Source organism: Camponotus vicinus, unplaced genomic scaffold, assembly GCF_025532165.1.
Source record: "Camponotus vicinus isolate PSW18456_S1 unplaced genomic scaffold, iyCamVici1.0 SCAF_5, whole genome shotgun sequence".
Taxonomy (NCBI): Eukaryota; Metazoa; Arthropoda; class Insecta; order Hymenoptera; family Formicidae; genus Camponotus; species Camponotus vicinus.
This window is the reverse complement of record NW_028141977.1, coordinates 9730364-9749641: the sequence shown is the minus strand read 5'-3', so window position 1 is coordinate 9749641 and position 19278 is coordinate 9730364. Positions and strand designations below refer to the sequence as shown.

Sequence of the window (19278 nt, the reverse complement as noted above, 5' to 3'; positions counted from 1 at the left end):
GATACGAGCAAGTTGCACTGTTTTCCATGTAATAATAGTCTGTACGTTCTTTTTACATAAATATATTGCATCAAATCTCTTTCGGTTATAATATATATTTGAGATATACTATAATAATCAAATATATCTATAGATAATAATATATATAAATAATATATGTATATAAATAAATACTAAAAATTAAACATTAAAATATTTAATTTAATTCTTCTAAAATTTCTTCTTTATTTTATTCTACATTTTATTATTTTATATATTTTTTTTATAAATTTGATTTTATTATTTTAAATATTGTAATAAAGAGATAATACAAATGAAACATATTAAAGTTCTTATTGCAATCTGTGTATATCAGCCATTATAATTAATGTCGCGTCTTTTATAACGAGTAATTTCTTTTTCGTACTTTTGTATTATTAGTAATATATTTAATCCTTCTTATTTTGCTATGTTTTATTTTACGAAAACAAGGTTAACCGCATCACCATGGCAGAAATTTAAACACTTATACACATGTATTTCGGATTGAGACATGTGTGTGGTCTGTAATTTAAATGACAGAAAACTTTATTATACGCTTAATGCGCGGACGCGTGTACAAAAATTTGCATGATCACAGGGTGACGAGTTACTTTCGAGTGGTCTTACCCTCTCTTCACACAATCAATATTTTATATAGATCTCGGTTTTCACTTTCGAACTTTAATACACACACACACACACACACACACACACACACATATATATATAAAATGCATTAGCTGTTAATAATGTCATCATGCTTTGAATTACGTTAAGAATTAAAGATTATTTTAAAATAATTGAATTTATATTTGCGCGATATAGATTTAATATTAAATGCGATTGTTTTTCTTTAAAAGATTTTCATATTAAAAAACATAATTGTGTGTGAAGAAATTAAAGGAATAATGTAACGAATAGATTGCAGATAGTATGAATATATAATATTGATATTGTTAGAAAATTTCTTTATATAAGAAAAAATCTTATAAGAAATCTTATAAGAAAAAATCTTGCATGCACAGTTACTAGTTCTGAAAAAGCAACCATAAAACTATTTTTATTTTGCCAGCAAATTACACATCGCTCACACGTCGATGAATTTTAAAACTTTATTAAAATGTACGAAGAATATATAAAAGAATATATATATATATATATATATATATATATATATATATATAATTTGCTGGCAAAATAAAAATAGTTTTATGGTTGCGTTTTCAGAACTAGTAACTGTTTATATACGCATGCAAGATTTTTTCTTATATACATAGCAAGAAAACTAGATGGGGAGTTTTACAAAAACACACGCAACAGTATCACTAAAATATTTTTTACTTGGAATATAACTGTCATTACTACCATCTGACAGCGATTAAAAAAGCATACTTTCTCTGTCACACTGGAAAGTAAACAAATGGTTTCATATGTCACAAGATCATCGCGAGGAATAGACAATCTACGTACTATGAACTAACACTCTACACACACCACACACACATTTCGCATAATTAATATATAATAAATACAATATCTTTAAGAAAGAATTCTAGTCATATAACTCTAATTATATAAATTAATAATAATTTATAATTGAAAACTACAGAAAATGCAATAAATTTTCTTCTTTGGCACACATTTAATGACAAATTATTCTAAGTATCAATAATATTTTATATAAATGTACACATATTATAAATTTCAACTAATTTAATCTTGCTTCAAAATCGTTGCTTGTAAAGGTGTATGTAAAGGTTGCATGTAAAGGTATTTTTTATTTAATTATTTCGTAAAAAACAAATACATTGTATATATTATATCAGTATTATAATATCTTTAAAAATTGTGTCAAGTTTTATTATTATCACTGCATTTAATCGCATTTATTTCTACATTGATCACGAAACATCTCATTCGTGCTCTCATAAAGGCGAAACAAAATTGCTTTAAACACTTCATACAATTCTCAGTCATGTTACCAAGCAACTTGAGATACTTGGCACGTCAGGTGTTCTCTTGGCCCGTATGAGCAATTTTCTGGCCTTCATTTTTACAGTTTTATCTGCGGGCAATAAGAAAACGTTACAAATACTGATGACACATGAATAAGACAACGCAGTCTGCCTTCAGTGCACTCAACGTCACTCATCATTTCATAACGTGCTTTAGGTTATTACACCTTGTTGTCTTTATTATTTGAATACATTGCTACATATTTGAAAAAATAGTTTATTAAATTTATAATGTTTTATGTAATGATATGACAAATCTTAGAAATTTTTTAAATAGGTTTTCATTACAATTTTTTAAATTAAATGTTTATTTTTTTAAACATACATTTTTATAGAAAAATAAATTGAATGACAAGGACATATTTTCGTAATTTTTTAATAGTACAAAAATTGCTTATCATTTAATCATTGAATTAAAGATTATTATAAAAAATTAAAAAGCATATGTAAGATTTTTGCTCCTATCTGAACGACTTAATAAAATCAAATAACACAGATTAAAAAAACATAACTAAAAATGTTTATAATATAAATATTTAAAATATGCATAATTACACGAAAATATACAAATTATTAGATTTTTATTAGATTTATGCGCATTTGAACAATTGATTGATGTATACATTGAGAATAAATAAAAATAAATCTATATATGTAATGAAAAATAAATATATAAAAAAACTCTGTTTCAAATATCTAGACATGGCTGCATAGAAATATGATATAGGTATATCATTGATATTATAAATTCTTTAAATTATTGACTATATCACTATAAAGATTATCTGAAAATATCTGTGAATATTAAATGATAAGAAGCTGTATTGAAATAATTATTTATAATTGATTATATTTATATATTATTATATTTATATAATATTTATACAGATGTGTAATAGAACAAAAAACAACAAAATTTGTGTGACAAAGAAGACTCTTATAAACGGTACTAACTTTATCCTATTTTCGCGTCAAAGAGGATCATAGAACGATACATTATTCATCGTTGAGTAACATTATTGCCGCCTGAGGCGATATTTCACCGATTTGATTTTGATCAATTACTTCGAAAAGAATCGAAAGTTTCACATACATATATATACATATGCATAGTCTGAATACACGAAGTTTACTCTGTTATGAGAGAGAGAGAGAGAGAGAGAGAGAGAGAGAGAGACTTATATATATAAATTAATAATCAAATTATTGAAAATCTTCTAGATAAAAAGTCTTTTTTTGAAAAAAAATTCTAAACTTTTGAAAATTTTACTAAAGTTAATACACCACATTAATTTGTATCTATCAAAATTTAGATTGCAAAACTAGGTCCTTCTATGTGTGTGAGTCGTACTATATGAAAAAACATATATACTATATGTAGTCGTACTATAAGAAAAAAACATCACGCTGTCCTTGCATCGGATTTTTGTTGATTTCTATCTCTTTCTCTCAATCCCTCTCTCTCTCTCTCTATCTCTCTCTCTCTTAACTAAATATTTAAACATAAAATATTTTGATGAAAGATTATATAAGATTAAAATTTAGCTTAAAGAACAAGAATTGTGCAAAATAAGTATTCGATTTTGCAATCGATATATAAAAAATTATTGGTTTTTTATTTATTCTCATACTAATTTTATAATTGATTATTTTAATATAGCTAATGTAAATCTAGATATTTTTCACAAATTTTAATATTAATTTTTCTCGAATATTATAGACTATATAACATCGCCGATATTAGAGTCAGAAATTGTTTTTTAGTATAATATTGTATAATTAAATGTAAATTAATTAAACCTTAAAAAAATAAAGAAAAAAGAATATATAAGAACTCTAAATTTAAATGTTTTAACGAATATTTACGACATAATTTTGAAATTAAGTTTTTATGATATGTCATAATAATTTATTATAATTATTGCTTAACTTCTCATGAATATTATTACGAAGAAAAAAATAATTTATTAACAAATTATTTCAATGTAAGAGATATATTTTAAAATGTTTTTCTCTTTTTAATATTTTGGTTTATGCTTAAGTATATTTGTACTTATTTTAAGAATTACGTGTCCGATCATGATACATCGCATCATCTTTTTCTCAAACCTGTCGAAGTTAATCACGTATCATTCGACAGTGGGCCAACTTACGGGTGAAATGTATATCCTTGATACCCCAGTCAAGGCGGCGCCGGAAATTCTTCCCAGAGATTTTTTTTAAACAGGTTTGACCGGTATAGGCATTATCGTTACATACGTAAATGATAACATGTTTGTTGGTGAGAATACTTGAATCCAGGACAATGATATAACACAATAATCGAAGTAGATCGGCAAATAACAAAGGCGATATCAAAATATCGCACACTTGAGGCTAATGGAAATTAGTTTGAAAATATTTTTACTCGCTGGTGAGACAAATTAAAATAAAATACAATAGAAAGGTTTATATGTTTATTTCCAAGTGATTATATTATATATTTTTCATCGTCTATTTTTTTCGTATTAAAACTTTCCAAAAACTGTTTTATTGATAATAATTTATGTTTAAAACTTTAGAACTTTATATATATGTATATGTATATAAAATACATATTTTACAAGTAATATGTTTATAATATGTTATGTACAAAATCTTACATTTAAAATTTTATAAAGTTTTAAACAAAAATTATTATATGCTTTTTTTAAGATAAACTGTCTAAATATTTTTCGCATTCTAAAAAACTTTATTATTATTTGCTTATGCTTATTTATTTATACATATGCTTGTACCGTGAGAATTGAATCGAGTGCGAATTGTCGGCATTTTTATTGGCAATTAAATATAGAATATATGTGGAAAGTAAAATAAATTAGGACACTATTTTTGATATAATAGCGTTAATAATAGTCTTAACAACAAATGATTAAAGATTCATACAGCGCATATCGATATTTTGCCGTAGATATTCTAACCATAATTAAACATGGTTATTGGGCGCGCGTACTTACCTAAATAAATAACCGTTCATAGATACATATAGCGGAACGAATATTACGCACGAGTAAGCACTGGATTTGCATATACGTTTAACGCATTCATAGCGGCGATATAGATTCGATCATCTAAAATGCCTACATATCCAATGCTATAAGTTAGATAATGTTAGATATAATAGATAATAATATGAAATTACATGAATTTTCTATTTTTAATACGTAATATATATGTATAAAAGAGAAAGTCTTTTAAGAGACACGCGCTAAATATTTTTATCTCGATCAATATCTGACCTGATAATCGTTGGTATATTTTTCATTTATAAGCAGATTTTATTTTTTTATATATACATATACATATACATGGCTTTGCCAAGAAACATGCGTTTAATAACTATATACACATTCAATAAATTAAGTAATAAGATATTCATAAACTTTAATAGGATATAATTAATATATAATGATTCTGATGCCATATACACTCTCGATGACATAATACATCAAAGAAAATTTTGCATTATCTGTATCTCGCGTAATCATAAATATATACTATATAATTTTATGATTACGCACAATAAATAATGCAAATATTGAAATATTTACCAAGATATTTATATAATACATACACACACTTTTATAATTATATATAGAGAGTATTATAAATATCTTGTCAAATGTTTCAATTTAAATCGTTACATATTTTTGCACATGTTGAGAATTCGTACTTATTGGTCATTAAACTGCGCGACGGTTACAGAAGATGTGGGCGGGTAATTAAGATGTTATCGCATATATAAAACGATGCTGCTTGACAAAAAGAGTGACAGATTTAATTTACGGTGAAATTTTCTCGCTCTCTTGGAGCTCTCATCCACTTAAATTAATTCAGACGACTATGCTATATGCAGATGATAGCTATCATGTCCAACGTGAGTGTTGTACGTCAGTTTAAGTCGACATATATCAGTTATTAAGCAAAAGAATATTTAATGTTTTATTTAAGAAAACTATAAATATGATCTTAATATAATTTATAATGTTTTCAATAATAGAGAAAAAATATTTTATATAAAATAAAGTATAATAATTTTTATCTATAGTATATTTTATATAAAATTGCTTTATATAATCCAGCAAGAAAATATATAATTTTGCAATATTTTTTTTGATATTTTTTTATATGTTATAGATTTATGCTTTTAATTTGATTTTATGAACATATTTTTAAAAACAAATATAAATTTGGTCCTGAGAGACATGTCTTTTTTTTAATTGTGAATTATTATGAAATCAGAAATTTACATGATATGCATAAATGATTGGCATAAAAAATACAAATATATTGACATACAACCGTGAAAAAGATAATCTATATGTGAGCTTATTCTACAGGATATTTTTATTAGAAATTAGTCTACCTGTTGCAAAATGGCAGTTACGATATTAAAATTCAACTTACATATTGAATTGTTCATGAAGACCTATGACATCTTAGTGAGGAAGAAAATAGAGCTAATCCCAGGACAGAATAAGTACAAAAAGGGTAAAACCTTGGCATTCCTTGCGATTGCGACCTGAATAATAATTCTCTCTTTCCATGATTTCTTGTCTTGCTTTCATGACTCTGGATTCTGTGTTACTTACTCAAAGCCATCCAGAGTCAGATCATTGCAAATTCAGATGCAATCGTGATTGCAAGTCGTTATGGTCTTACGATATCTCATCTTCTTGCGATTTTTAATTTATTATCGAATGCTTTATAGTGTGATTATACACATTACACGCAATGAAGCAGTAAAGAATATGACGTAATTTTTAGAGGACATATATTCTTAAGCTTATGAAATGGTTTTTGAGATAAAGTTGAAGAATAGTATTTATAATAATATTATTTTTATAATAATAATAATAATATTTTTTATAATATTATTTATGATATTTATTTTTACAGACTTCAAACTTATTTCCAAAAATTTAACATATTAAGTTTATTAAATTATTCACTTTTCATTGATGATAATAAATATATTATGACATAACATAAAATAATACATTTTAGTTTTGCATAATTTGCATTTACAAGTAATATGTATTATTAAAAAGTATGGTAAATGTTTACTTTAGGTTACACAGCTCAAAAAATTTTTATTTTCACATATGTTGTAGAGGATACATTCCTAAGTAATACATCGTTTGAATTTTGCGGCGGTCTCTTTTCGTTTCTGAGATATGCACTTTTGAAGTTTCATACTTTTATGTCATCTTTTCGTTATATTCTATTTATGTGTTTACATTTTTTGTTTACATTTGCTCATCACGGTTTCATATTATATTTTACTTGCGTGTTTATATTTTTTTGTTTACGTTTGCTCGTTGTCGCTTCCATGTCGCTAAGCTATAGAATTATTGTTTAGTTTCGCTAAATAAAAATTGTACTTTTTATTTTACCTAAACTTTTAATAAGTGTTTGTATATAACTTCCTTCGTTTTGTAAAATACAGTACATGCGTGGACACCGCATGTTCCGCCCCCCTTACGGGGGGGCTCCACTTTCGGAAGATATAACCTAACCCAACCCGTGTCTGAAGTGTGGAATATACCTTGCTTCGCATAGAAAGTTGCAAACTTATATAAACTCATGAACCATATGAATTATGTGAAGCGAAATGTCATATATCAAAGTATTTCCCACATTTCAGACACAGGTTGGGTTAGATTATATCTTCCGAAAGTGGAGCCCCCCGTAAGGAGGGCGGAACACACGGTGTCCACGCATGTACTTTGCAAGACAAAGCAAAGTTTACAAATACATATATTCTATTAAATATATTTCTTCTTAAACATACATGATATGGTAAAATTGTATTCTATTGATGAAACTTTTTTTGTTAATAACTATTTAATAAATAACAAGGCTAAAAGCTTCTGAAAGTTATTCAGAAAGATGACCTCGGTAAATGTAAACAGAAAAATATAAACATATTTAGAATGTAACGAAAAGATGATACAAGTAAATATAAAATTTTAAAATCGCATATCTCAGGAACGAAGAGAGACCGCCACAAAATTCAAACGGTGTATTACTTAGGAATGTATTCTCTACAACATATGTGAAAATAAAAGTTTTTTGAGCTGTGTAACCTAAAGTAAACATTTACCGATATTTTTATATTTTTCGTACACATTATGACTGCAATCTGCTAAATCTGCATCTCGACGAGATAGTTATAAAGAAAGTGCCAATCAAAGTGTAAAAATAAAAAGAAATATTTCCTCATAATTTTCTACAGTCACGAAAGAAATGAAAGCATAACGCGAGGCATGGGAATTAAATTGCAAAGATAATTTAACTGTTGATTTTATTGATTTCATGTCTTATATTCTTCCATGTCATAAAAATATTATATTAAATATATTAATATTAAATATATTAACGAGGAATATACGATTATACATAATCTTGTATGTGAAAATCAGTTGTATGTATATAAATTTAAAATTCTTTCAACTCTTTTGATAGTGAAACATCGTAATATTTAAACATACTTAATTGAATATAATTCAATATTTTTATTTTAAAAAATAAAACATTTTATTGCAATATCATTTTTATTTTTCCAGTTTTAATATAATTTATATTTAGTTTCAATATACTATAAGTATTAACTTTTTCATTTATTTAAATAATATATGTAAAAATTTATATTATCTTTTAATAATATTGGGAACTAATAAATTTTTTAAAGCCATTGAAGTATTTTTATTCAAAAGATCAGTTATCTATACTGGATTAAATTAATTTCGTAATATTGAGCAAAATAGCATATTGTTAAGTGAAATTTTGCTTATTTACAATTTATATATTGTATTGTATATTATATTTGTTATATTTTTATGCAGTATTTTTTTAACTTTTGTCAAGGAAGATCTATCTAATAATGCAATTAATGAAATCATAACACACGTACATATATTTCTCAAACTGAAAATTTATTATATTGAAATGAAAACTTGAAAATATCATCCCACTTACGCACACTCAAATCAGTGATGTTAGATAATTGGATGAACTTTTCCTAAAGACATCGATGCATTTATTACAGTTATGTAAATCTCGCGTAAGGCGGAGGGCATAATGTAACGATGCTTGGAAAAGTGGAATGCCGCCTACAGCGTTTACTCTCTTGCGTATGCAAGAGGAGTAACTTAACTTCTAACGTATGCTAATAGGGACAAAAGCCGCAGATAAGGTCTTGAAAGTATGCAGACGCGGAAAAGTGAAACGTTTCATGGTGAAACGCAAGGGAAGGTATAATGGCAGGAAAAGGTGTTAGAGCGTCTCTAATTCTTCATCCACAACACGCACAATTTAAGTAGTGACACTACTACAGTATATTATATTATTATGATCTGTTTTTACATCCAAAGACATGAAAAAAGTCAGAAGAAAATAATGCGGACATATTGTATTTTTAATAATTTCATTTACTCTCGATAAATAGAAACCGGCGTTATTTTTTGGAAGAGAAATAATTTAATCTATAACAAAATTTATAGTTAAATGATCTAAAATTTTGCAGATATTTTTTTTTCTATCGCACTTTTTTATGATGAATTTATAGTGTTCAGATATTATCATAACATATCACGCAATAGAACATAATGCGTACTTAAATAATTGGGGTAACTATATGAGTAGCTTTTATTCCCACGATTCGTCCGTGAAATCAATTTTATGTAACACATATGTTTACGAAATATGTGACCAGAGAATATACGTACAATTAGACGACCACGCGTATACTGTGTTATGTAATATTATATATGAATTGCTTTACGAGAGATCCACTGTGTGGAATATTTCTTAGCATTCCGCACGATGAAAGGAAATAAAAATTGAAATAAAAAGGAAATAAAAACGTCGAAATTAATTGGAAGCCGGTATCGATCGATGAGTCTAAACGCGATGTATCAATAAATAAAAGCGGATATGGTATGTTGCACTCATTTTCTTATTTTTTTTTCACGAGCGAGCGGCATATTATATACATTGTTGTTTCTATTAAATATTATGTATATTATATTGTTTCTTAATTCTATATAATCTAATCTCACATTCATCTTACAATTGTTTTTATATCAATAATTTCCTAATACATTTTTCCAATATTTCTCACAAGCTATGTGAACTACTTGAAAATGAGATATCTTTCATTCTTTCTTGATGTCGGAATCGATATAAATTAATGACTACATAATTAATAACATATAAATTAATCCCCTTATAATACCCGCTTTTTTCCTCTAAAAAATCAATCAATTAAGAGATATTGATAAAATCTTATTAATAAAACTTATTATATGTATTAGGAATGCGTTACATCTTGTGTTTTAATTATAAATACTGAATATTATTAACATAGGATTTTGAAGATTGGTTTCATTAAAGGCGTGAAAATATTAATTATATTTATCATATGATTGCAATCAAAGTACAATATCACGCATATAAATCATAATTATATTACCTAATACAGAGAATAACATGTGAAATATTTATCTTCTTTTTAAAATAATAATACTAAAGATGGATCACAGCCGGGTATTGCATAATTGATTAATTACGCAGGATAATTAATCATACATCGTTATATCACAGAAGATGTCAGAAAGTCGAACACTTATCATATCAATCGCTACCTATCTCGCAATCCTGCCTATCTCGAATAGCGAAATATCGATGTTCTCCGACGATAAATTTTACAATCGATGAGATGTCACACATAATTTTGCAGTAATTTTTTTGATACATTTTAAAAAAGTGGCTCGTTTCGTGGTGTTCATTCTCATTAATTTCGCGCTATCTAATCTGAGTCTCTCTGATCGACGGATATGTCGGTTGACCGACCCTGATCGAGCTTCGAGAACCGCATTCTGACTCGTATGCAAGGATCGACTTTCGCTCCGTCCGTCGTCGCATGCGCTCTGCGCAATCTTGCATCTTGATGTTACTTATGTGCGATCCCGCTTCTACGAGGGAATCGTGTTTTCCCTACATTCAGGTCTATTGCGGAAATTGTAGAATGCGAACTAATCTGGTTCAAACCGGAGAGAAAAAAAAGAGAAATTAAAAAGAAAAGCAAACCGATTATTTGTCTTCTCTCGATCTAGCATTTATCTCGTAAGTAAAAATATATATTCTTGTAAATTATGAACAGCAAATATTTTCAAATTAATAATAATACTATTAATTCTTAAATAACGTATTTATAGATTTAATCATAGATTTAATATACTTAGGTATATAATCATAAATTTAATATACTTTGATTACCGCAATATTTTAGCTATAAAACGTATACAATTTTTTTTATATTTTAAATATTTGCATATATGAATTTGGATATATGAAAATAATTTTTAATATTTAATTTAAAAATTTAATAATTTAATAATATTAATTTTATATTGAATTTGTTATAATTAAAATTATATATTTTATTATTCGACATTTTGCTCGAATCTGATAAATTAATATGATATTATCAAATTAATATGAGATCATCAAAAAAGTTTTTTTTCATCGATGATACTTCAAGCACACATTTAATCCAACTATTTAATTCGTACATTCACAAAATCCTGCATAGTCAGCCAATACCTTTAGATCATACCGTGAACACTTTCACACGTAATTCTTCATTGCTTTCTCTTGTACATTTCCGGCTGACGGAAAGGAAACAGAACATTTATCTGCGTATTGATCGATAAGAATTTAAATAGACTATTTGTCTCAAGTAAATCCCAAACGTGACGTAGACAATAGTAAAAGAATGATCAGTCACGCGAGACTAGTTTGATAACTAGTGAGAACCAGATAGGACGAATGAGATATTTGTGATCCATATACTTTTACATATTACGACCTAGTTTTTATTCAATGTAAATATATAACTGCTCTGACTGACTAAATTAAATCGTATAAATTATAAATATTTTGCTTTAATGTATATCATGTTTGTCTGCAAAATTACATAAAAGCATTGTTTTTTTTTTTCAAAAATATATATCAAGTAGATTCGTCATTATTAGGATTAATTTATATAATCACATAAATTAAATTATAATTATATTCTCTCTTATTCTTCAAACAATATCCTGCTTCATATCGGTTAACTTTGCCATTGTATTGTATCGTACCCCAGTATTACCATTCTTTCACATGCCGACCATTGTGATTCACGCAAGTCGAGACTGGTCTGCAACCCGTATTATTGTATCCTGGTTGCTCCACATGTTAAGAGCTCATTTCTCAATGACTCATAGCGTAAGCTAAGATTGATTAATTGCAAAGTTTTTAGGATATTTTAGCGCCTATAATAACTCTATTAAACGTTCCACTTTTCTTATTTAATGAAATTATTAAAATATATGACTTATATTTTAAATGAGGAAATTTATACACAAGTATTCTATATTTGTATATTTTTTCAAGACAACATTTTTATACATAATTAATATCAATATTAATATTAAATATTAATTTATTATAAAAGTAAATAGATTCAGAAAACAATTATATATATAAAGAATCGTTATACATGAAGAATTATCATTATCAAAAATAAGATTATTTTTAAATTATATTGTTAATAAGCTTTCTATCAATTTATTAATTGATAGATAAATAGAAACCCATCAGATTCCAAAAATAAAATTGAATCCTTAAATTAAGTATCTTAAATTTTACTATTAATAACAGATAATAATGTAGAATTATGTAATCAGCAATTATGTACATAAAAAAATTCTACTTTAAAAAAAAATATGTAAACATTATAAGTAGCTTTATATATCTAATATAAGTTTATCACAATTTAATATCTAATTAAATGAGAAAAGTTAAATATATTGCTTAATAAAATGCATTGTTCGGCAACATAAAAATAAAAAATTTTGGAGTTACATCTGTGATATGAGAATGTGAAAATGCTACACGTTTTTTCATGCAAATGTTATGTGTTAATAGGGTTTGCCTTTTATGGCGTTAAACTGCATTTATTGCAATTTACCAACAGCTCATTGTGTGTACACGCAGAAAGTGAGAGGACGTAAGCTTCTCGTAATAGGGTGCCCGACATTACTTTCACAACGAGAGCAAGGTCTTATTTTCTACATTGATAACTTTCGCTCTTCCTTTTCCGATATGTCTTATTTAATTTTAGTATCTCTTATCATGACGATTTAGCATATTGAATAATTTTTAATTCGTGAATAATTTATCTAAATGCGTGTATAAATCGAATCCATAAAAAAATTACTTACAATTTATAAATTATAAAGTCTTATATTATGCAAATTTTATAATAATTTTCTATTAAATGTAAAAAAATTATAGTTTTTAAATACAACTAAATATTGAACTAAACATATTATGATAAAACATCACGAAATATATTAGAAGATATCCTTATTTTCGCAAAAATTTCATTACGATATAGCATATATGTAAATTCACAACTAGAAAAATTAGAAAAAAACCACATGTACATAAAATGATATTTATTAAAATTATTTATTATTTATTAAAATTATTTTAAGTAAAAACATTTTTTATATAATTAATTGTTATATATTTATTAATTAAAAATATTATATATTGAATGTATCTAAATATTTAGACTAAATTTAAATATTATCTTAAAAGATAAAAAATTAATTATTTTTATCAAAAATCTTGTTAAATATTATCAACAGTAAGAAATGTTAAAAATAATGCCGACAATGTCAGTATCGTTCTTATCAACGTTCTATAACAGTGATCTTATATCGAGAAGAAATCTTTTATAATATATAATCTCTTTCTAAAGAATATATACTACGACATCTATTGTATAAAACACGAACATATTCATATAATTATATATATAATTAATTGTATTTTCATACTATTCATATATAATTAATTGTATTTTCATACTATTCATTGTTAACTGAAAAATATTTATTAATTCAAAGCTAATAAATACTTTATCATACAATCAAAGAATATATATATAATTACAATGTTTATTAATCATCTCGAGACTGTAAAAACGATAAAGAAAAGTTCTTTCAAGTATCAAATTCTAAATAAATTCAACACGTTGAATATATAAAAATCGTATAAAATAATCTAAATATTCTACATTTTTTTTCGAGAAATAGTTAATAACGTTACAACAAATATTAATATATTTGTTATTAATTGTATTACATAGGTATTTTTGTTGTTAGTGTTATTGTATTTATATAAATTTAAGGTTGTTGTTGCTGCGGTTGAGGGATTGTTGAGTTGGTTGTTGTTGAAGCGATTGTTGTTGAAGCGATTGTTGTTGAAGCGATTGTTGTTGAGGAGGGTTGTTCCTCAGGGGGTTGTTGCTGAGAGGTCCCCTGCGATCCAGGAATTGCTGGCGATGGTGTAGTAGCTGTAAGCAACAGTACACATTACTGATGGTAGCATAGTAGTTGGTATTGTTGTTATCATAATTGACGTTATTGTCTGATTGACAATAATCAATTAATTAAATTTCCGTTTTTATAAAAATTGATTTTATGAACATTATCCTTAATTTAATTAGTAGTTACATACTTATTTAATATTTAATATAGTAAAATTTGGAAAAATCAAAATAATATTTATAAAATATATGTAACTACTAATTAAATTAAGGATAATGTTCATAAAATCAATTTTTATAAAAACGAAAATTTAATTAATTGATTATTGTCAATCAGACAATAACGTCAATTATGATAACAACAATACCAACTACTATGCTACCATCTTATAAGTACTGTAAATTTGATTTTATAGTTTATTTCTCATAATTGACAAGAAGATTAGATCACTTAATGCTAATAAATGTTTAATCTTATTATTATTATCAATTATAAAAAAGAATTTTAATTTGATTATAAACATATATACAATTTACAATTATGTCCATTCGCTTACAATAACATAATATAAGCAACATGTAGTATTAAAATTATTAAGTAGATTTGTGAGATAGAATCGAATTTAATTCTTAGAAAATTGCGCTAATAATTTAACGTAAATGCAAAGGGGAAATAACGATTAATATAATCATGAAGAAATAAAGTTATTTATGTAGTTATATTTCTTATATTTTTAAAAGATAAGTGATTTATGAATAATGGATATATTTTTAAGAATAGATATTTATTTTCAGTATAACAATATATATTTTTTATACCTATCGTCGTGATTATTGAAGAAGTTGGAGTTAACATTGAAGTTGGTGTCGTAGTCGAATGCGGTAAATACAATTCGGGACATTTTACAGCACACATGAGATTTGTGAAATATGGCATGTTATCTGCAGACATGCAAAACGAGTGACAGAAATTTTTACGTAAATTGTCTAGTAAGTCGAAAGCAAATCTTCCTGTACGTGAAGTGTAAACACGATCATGTGGAGCATAATGATGTAACTTGTCATGCTGCACTGAATCCTAAATAATGTATATAGGTATGTTATTTATTAATAAATTATTTTATTTCAGTATATGTATGTGTGTATGTGTGCGCGCATTAATATTGTCTATTACAATAATCATTATACAAACAATATCGTATATTACCAAAATTATAGCTACCAAAATTTTAGCATCTTTTCATTTAAATAAAATTAAATTACAAAAAAGTCTTAAATTAATTGATTGTACATTGTATGCTGGATATAAGTTTTCATTTTAGCTTTTAGCAATAAGAATATACTTATTATATTAAAATATATCTAATTATGTTAAAATATATCTAATTATAAGAGAACATTTATGACAAAAAGTAAAATACAATAATGCACATCAGAAATCATTTTTTTTTTTAAAGGAAAATTAATAAAGAAAAATAAATCTATATTTTATTATTATAACGAGCTTCATAATATAATTACAATGAACTTGTTATAGTATTCATAATACATAACAAATATTGGAGAAAAAAGTACTTATTGAATTAAATTCTTAAATATTTATTTAATGAACACACGCGCGTCCACACATACAAATGTATTAAAATTTCTTTTGATATTTTTATAAATACTTAAAATCAATTAACATATTGCAAATTTACATTACCTCCGTCAAAATTGTTCTAAACAAAATCAATAGACTAATAATCCAAGTACTGAAACGTAACATTTTTTTACACTATGTTGTTGTGAATCTACTACTTTAATATTATCGGATGCTTCTCTACGCACTTTTGTAATCGTTATAGTCTCATGCAAATTTTCTGTCCGTTTATATAGACGAGAAATCTATTTTTAAAAAAATACAAACGTGACAAGCTGCATACAAACATATTACTCACTTCGGTATTTTTTTCACAGATTGCCTTCGCTCCTTATCTTACATATTATTAAATATTCTAGACAACGCAATTCACAATGCAATTCATGATATGCAGACACATTATATCATCACATCACAGATTCTAATCTTCTAATTTCCTTCTCTTTATTTTAATTCCCATATTTTAATTATATTATAAATGAAAAAAGAGAGTCATACTTTAATCCATTAAATCAAATTGGTAAAGCAAAATAGATTCAAATCTTCCCATAGAGCACAGAACATTGCAGCTACATGTAATTTGCCGCAATGTAGCTGCAATATTCTGTATGGTTCTATAATATAGTAATGATAGAACTTTCATAATAGAACCTTGAATTAATAACAATTTTTATAAAATGTTTATTGCTATCAATCACTAAAAAAATTTATTACACAAGTAATATTGTGCTAATAATATTTTCTATTAGATAATTTATTTTAAAAATATTTGTATTACTTGACTTAAAATTCTTTAATATATTTTTCAATAATCAATATATTTTTCAGTAATCAATATATTTTTCAGTAATCAATATATTTGAAACGAAAATATTATTAAATTATATTATTTATATTTAATGATTTCAATAAAACATCTAGAAAATTTATATTTCTTTCAAAGAAAGAAGAGCACGTCATATCTTATTTTGATACTCTCTCTTGTTTATTCAGTATTTCCAAATTTATTGATACAATTACACAGGTAATTTGCACATCCGTATATTTCTGTATAATATCTGTACAGATATTATACAGACTGTAGATATTATACATTTACACTTATGTTGTACACAATTATACATATAGTATGATTATTAAAAATATTGAAAACGTACATAAATATATTTTACAACATACTGTATTACTTTATGAACTGACATGAAATATATTGTCAAGATATTTCTTTCATAAATAAATTACATAAAATATAAACTTAATGAATTTTTTATCTTATTATTTTATTAATGATTTTAATACTAATATAAAATATTCTACATATGTACATACAACATAAATAATATTCATAATATAATTAGTAGTCATCGCTTGGAACTATAAAACGTTAGTGACGATGTTATCGCGACTTCATCTCATAAAAAATTACAACACGTGACTAGAATGCAGAAAAGAACATTGCTATGAAGATTAAAAAGGTTAACACTATTTTTATCTATTATCTTCAGTGTTTTAACACGTGTTTCGCCGATTAGTTGAATTAGCACAAGAAAGCTATTGCTCTATCGTGTTTATCTTTATAGCCTAGTTATATGCAACCCGTTCTTCATAGTCAAGTATAAAGTAAATTTTTCCTGCTTATTGTGAGAGAAACGATAAGAAACATGAAACTTGTGCATGAAATGAAACATAATTCACAATTTTACGCTCATTATTTAAATATTTATAATATTGAGAATATTATTATTATACTTTATAATGATATGGATACAATAAAATATATATTTACATATAATTATGAAAATATTTATTTATGATAAAAGATAGGAAATTATTGTTGATATGTAAGAAAAATTATTGGGTAAATAAAAAATATATTTCAATTCAAACTTTCTTTAATTATAAGTAAACTTTCATTATAAGTAATTATGATTTAATTATGATAGAATATTACAATGAATGACACATTTTAAAGAAACAAAGCATAAATTGAAAGCAAAGGTGAATTAAATAGAAATTAAAAACTTGGAAAAATATATTTTTATATGATATTTAAAGATAACTGCTTTGTAATGTTCACGAACATTAATAGAAGAATAAATTTGAACAATTGAAGAAGTATTAAGTTAAGATGATCAAGTTTTCCATTTAAAAAGTTTTGCGCTTGTTCTTGATTAATTTTATTTACTTGTCTAAATAAACATTAATATATAAGTATTGACATTAACTAAATTAATAGATACTTTTACACAGTATTAAGGAATAAAATAAATATTTCTCTAGTTTCAACCAGAGAAATTTTTTCTGGTGATTTTTCTCAAAACAAAAATTCTATTTTAAGCCGGAATACATTTCAAGACTGTTATGACAGTTCGCAGCAGGACACGAAACTACGTCATGGCGTAGGAAGGTGCTGCTTGTGTGGTAGAAAGGTGATGGCTACGACGTGATCACGTTAGCAATGACGCCAGAGATCCCAACGGGTCGATAACAATGAGACCGACAACGAGCGTCCTAGAATACTCAGGGTGCCTCGCTTTTCTCTTTTCAAGCGCAACCCACCTTTTTGTTGCTTACTCTATTTTTCGCTTTTATATTTGTTCGTGTAAATCTTTTTCGATTTGTTTCCTCTCACTCTCCTATTTCAATTAGTTAATGCCAGCAGTAAAAAGGATATCCACAATTCGCTATATCTCGCGTCATCTAGCGAAAAAAGCTAGAAAGAATCCGCTGAAAATCATTTCAAAGTGTTTCAATGAATCTTGAATTTAATTCGATAAATCGATATCTCGATAGAAACATTTAAAACCTTCATTCTAACGTCGATAATACAATAACAGAACACTCACAAACTTACCATCGGCTAATCGCTCAATAGTAATTTCCACTTTATTTACAAAAGATACAGAACTTTCAAGTAATTTACTTATGAATTAAACGATGTTTATACAAAACGAAATAATCCAAATCTGCATACTTAAATAAGAATTACATTTAAGAGTTATTTATCATCATTATTGATTTAAATCTTTAAATCTCTAATATTTGAATTTTCTATATATTTGAAATTTCAAAAACAAATATAAATTTAAAAATGACTATAATTAAAAATGAAATCAGTTAAACTTGATCATATTTAGCGATGATGAAAGTTTTTGATCGCTATTGTTATGTAT

The 19278-nt window shown here is 25.7% G+C and overlaps 1 protein-coding gene across 1 annotated transcript; it reads right to left on the bottom strand.

Annotated features, from left to right (window-relative positions):
- Positions 1-14239: 14239 nt before the first annotated feature.
- On the bottom strand, positions 14240-16299 carry LOC145972558 (uncharacterized). The gene is made up of 3 exons (XM_083101286.1): positions 16169-16299; positions 15283-15541; positions 14240-14490 (listed from the first exon to the last, which is right to left on the bottom strand). Exons 1-3 carry the CDS (start codon positions 16229-16231, stop codon positions 14321-14323), a joined length of 492 nt encoding a protein of 163 aa, XP_082957412.1. The 5' UTR covers positions 16232-16299; the 3' UTR covers positions 14240-14320.
- Positions 16300-19278: the final 2979 nt, after the last annotated feature.

What these genes read in the sequence shown, in the direction of transcription:
- LOC145972558 (XM_083101286.1), bottom strand. Translation starts at nt 16,231, where the DNA reads ATGTTACGTTTCAGTACTTGGATTATTAGTCTATTGATTTTGTTTAGA. An exon ending in TTAGAACAATTTTGACGGAG is followed by an intron (nt 15,542 to 16,168) that starts GTAATGTAAATT and finishes TACATTATTTAG; the next exon opens with GATTCAGTGCAGCATGACAA. An exon ending in TTCAATAATCACGACGATAG is followed by an intron (nt 14,491 to 15,282) that starts GTATAAAAAATA and finishes TGTTGCTTACAG; the next exon opens with CTACTACACCATCGCCAGCA.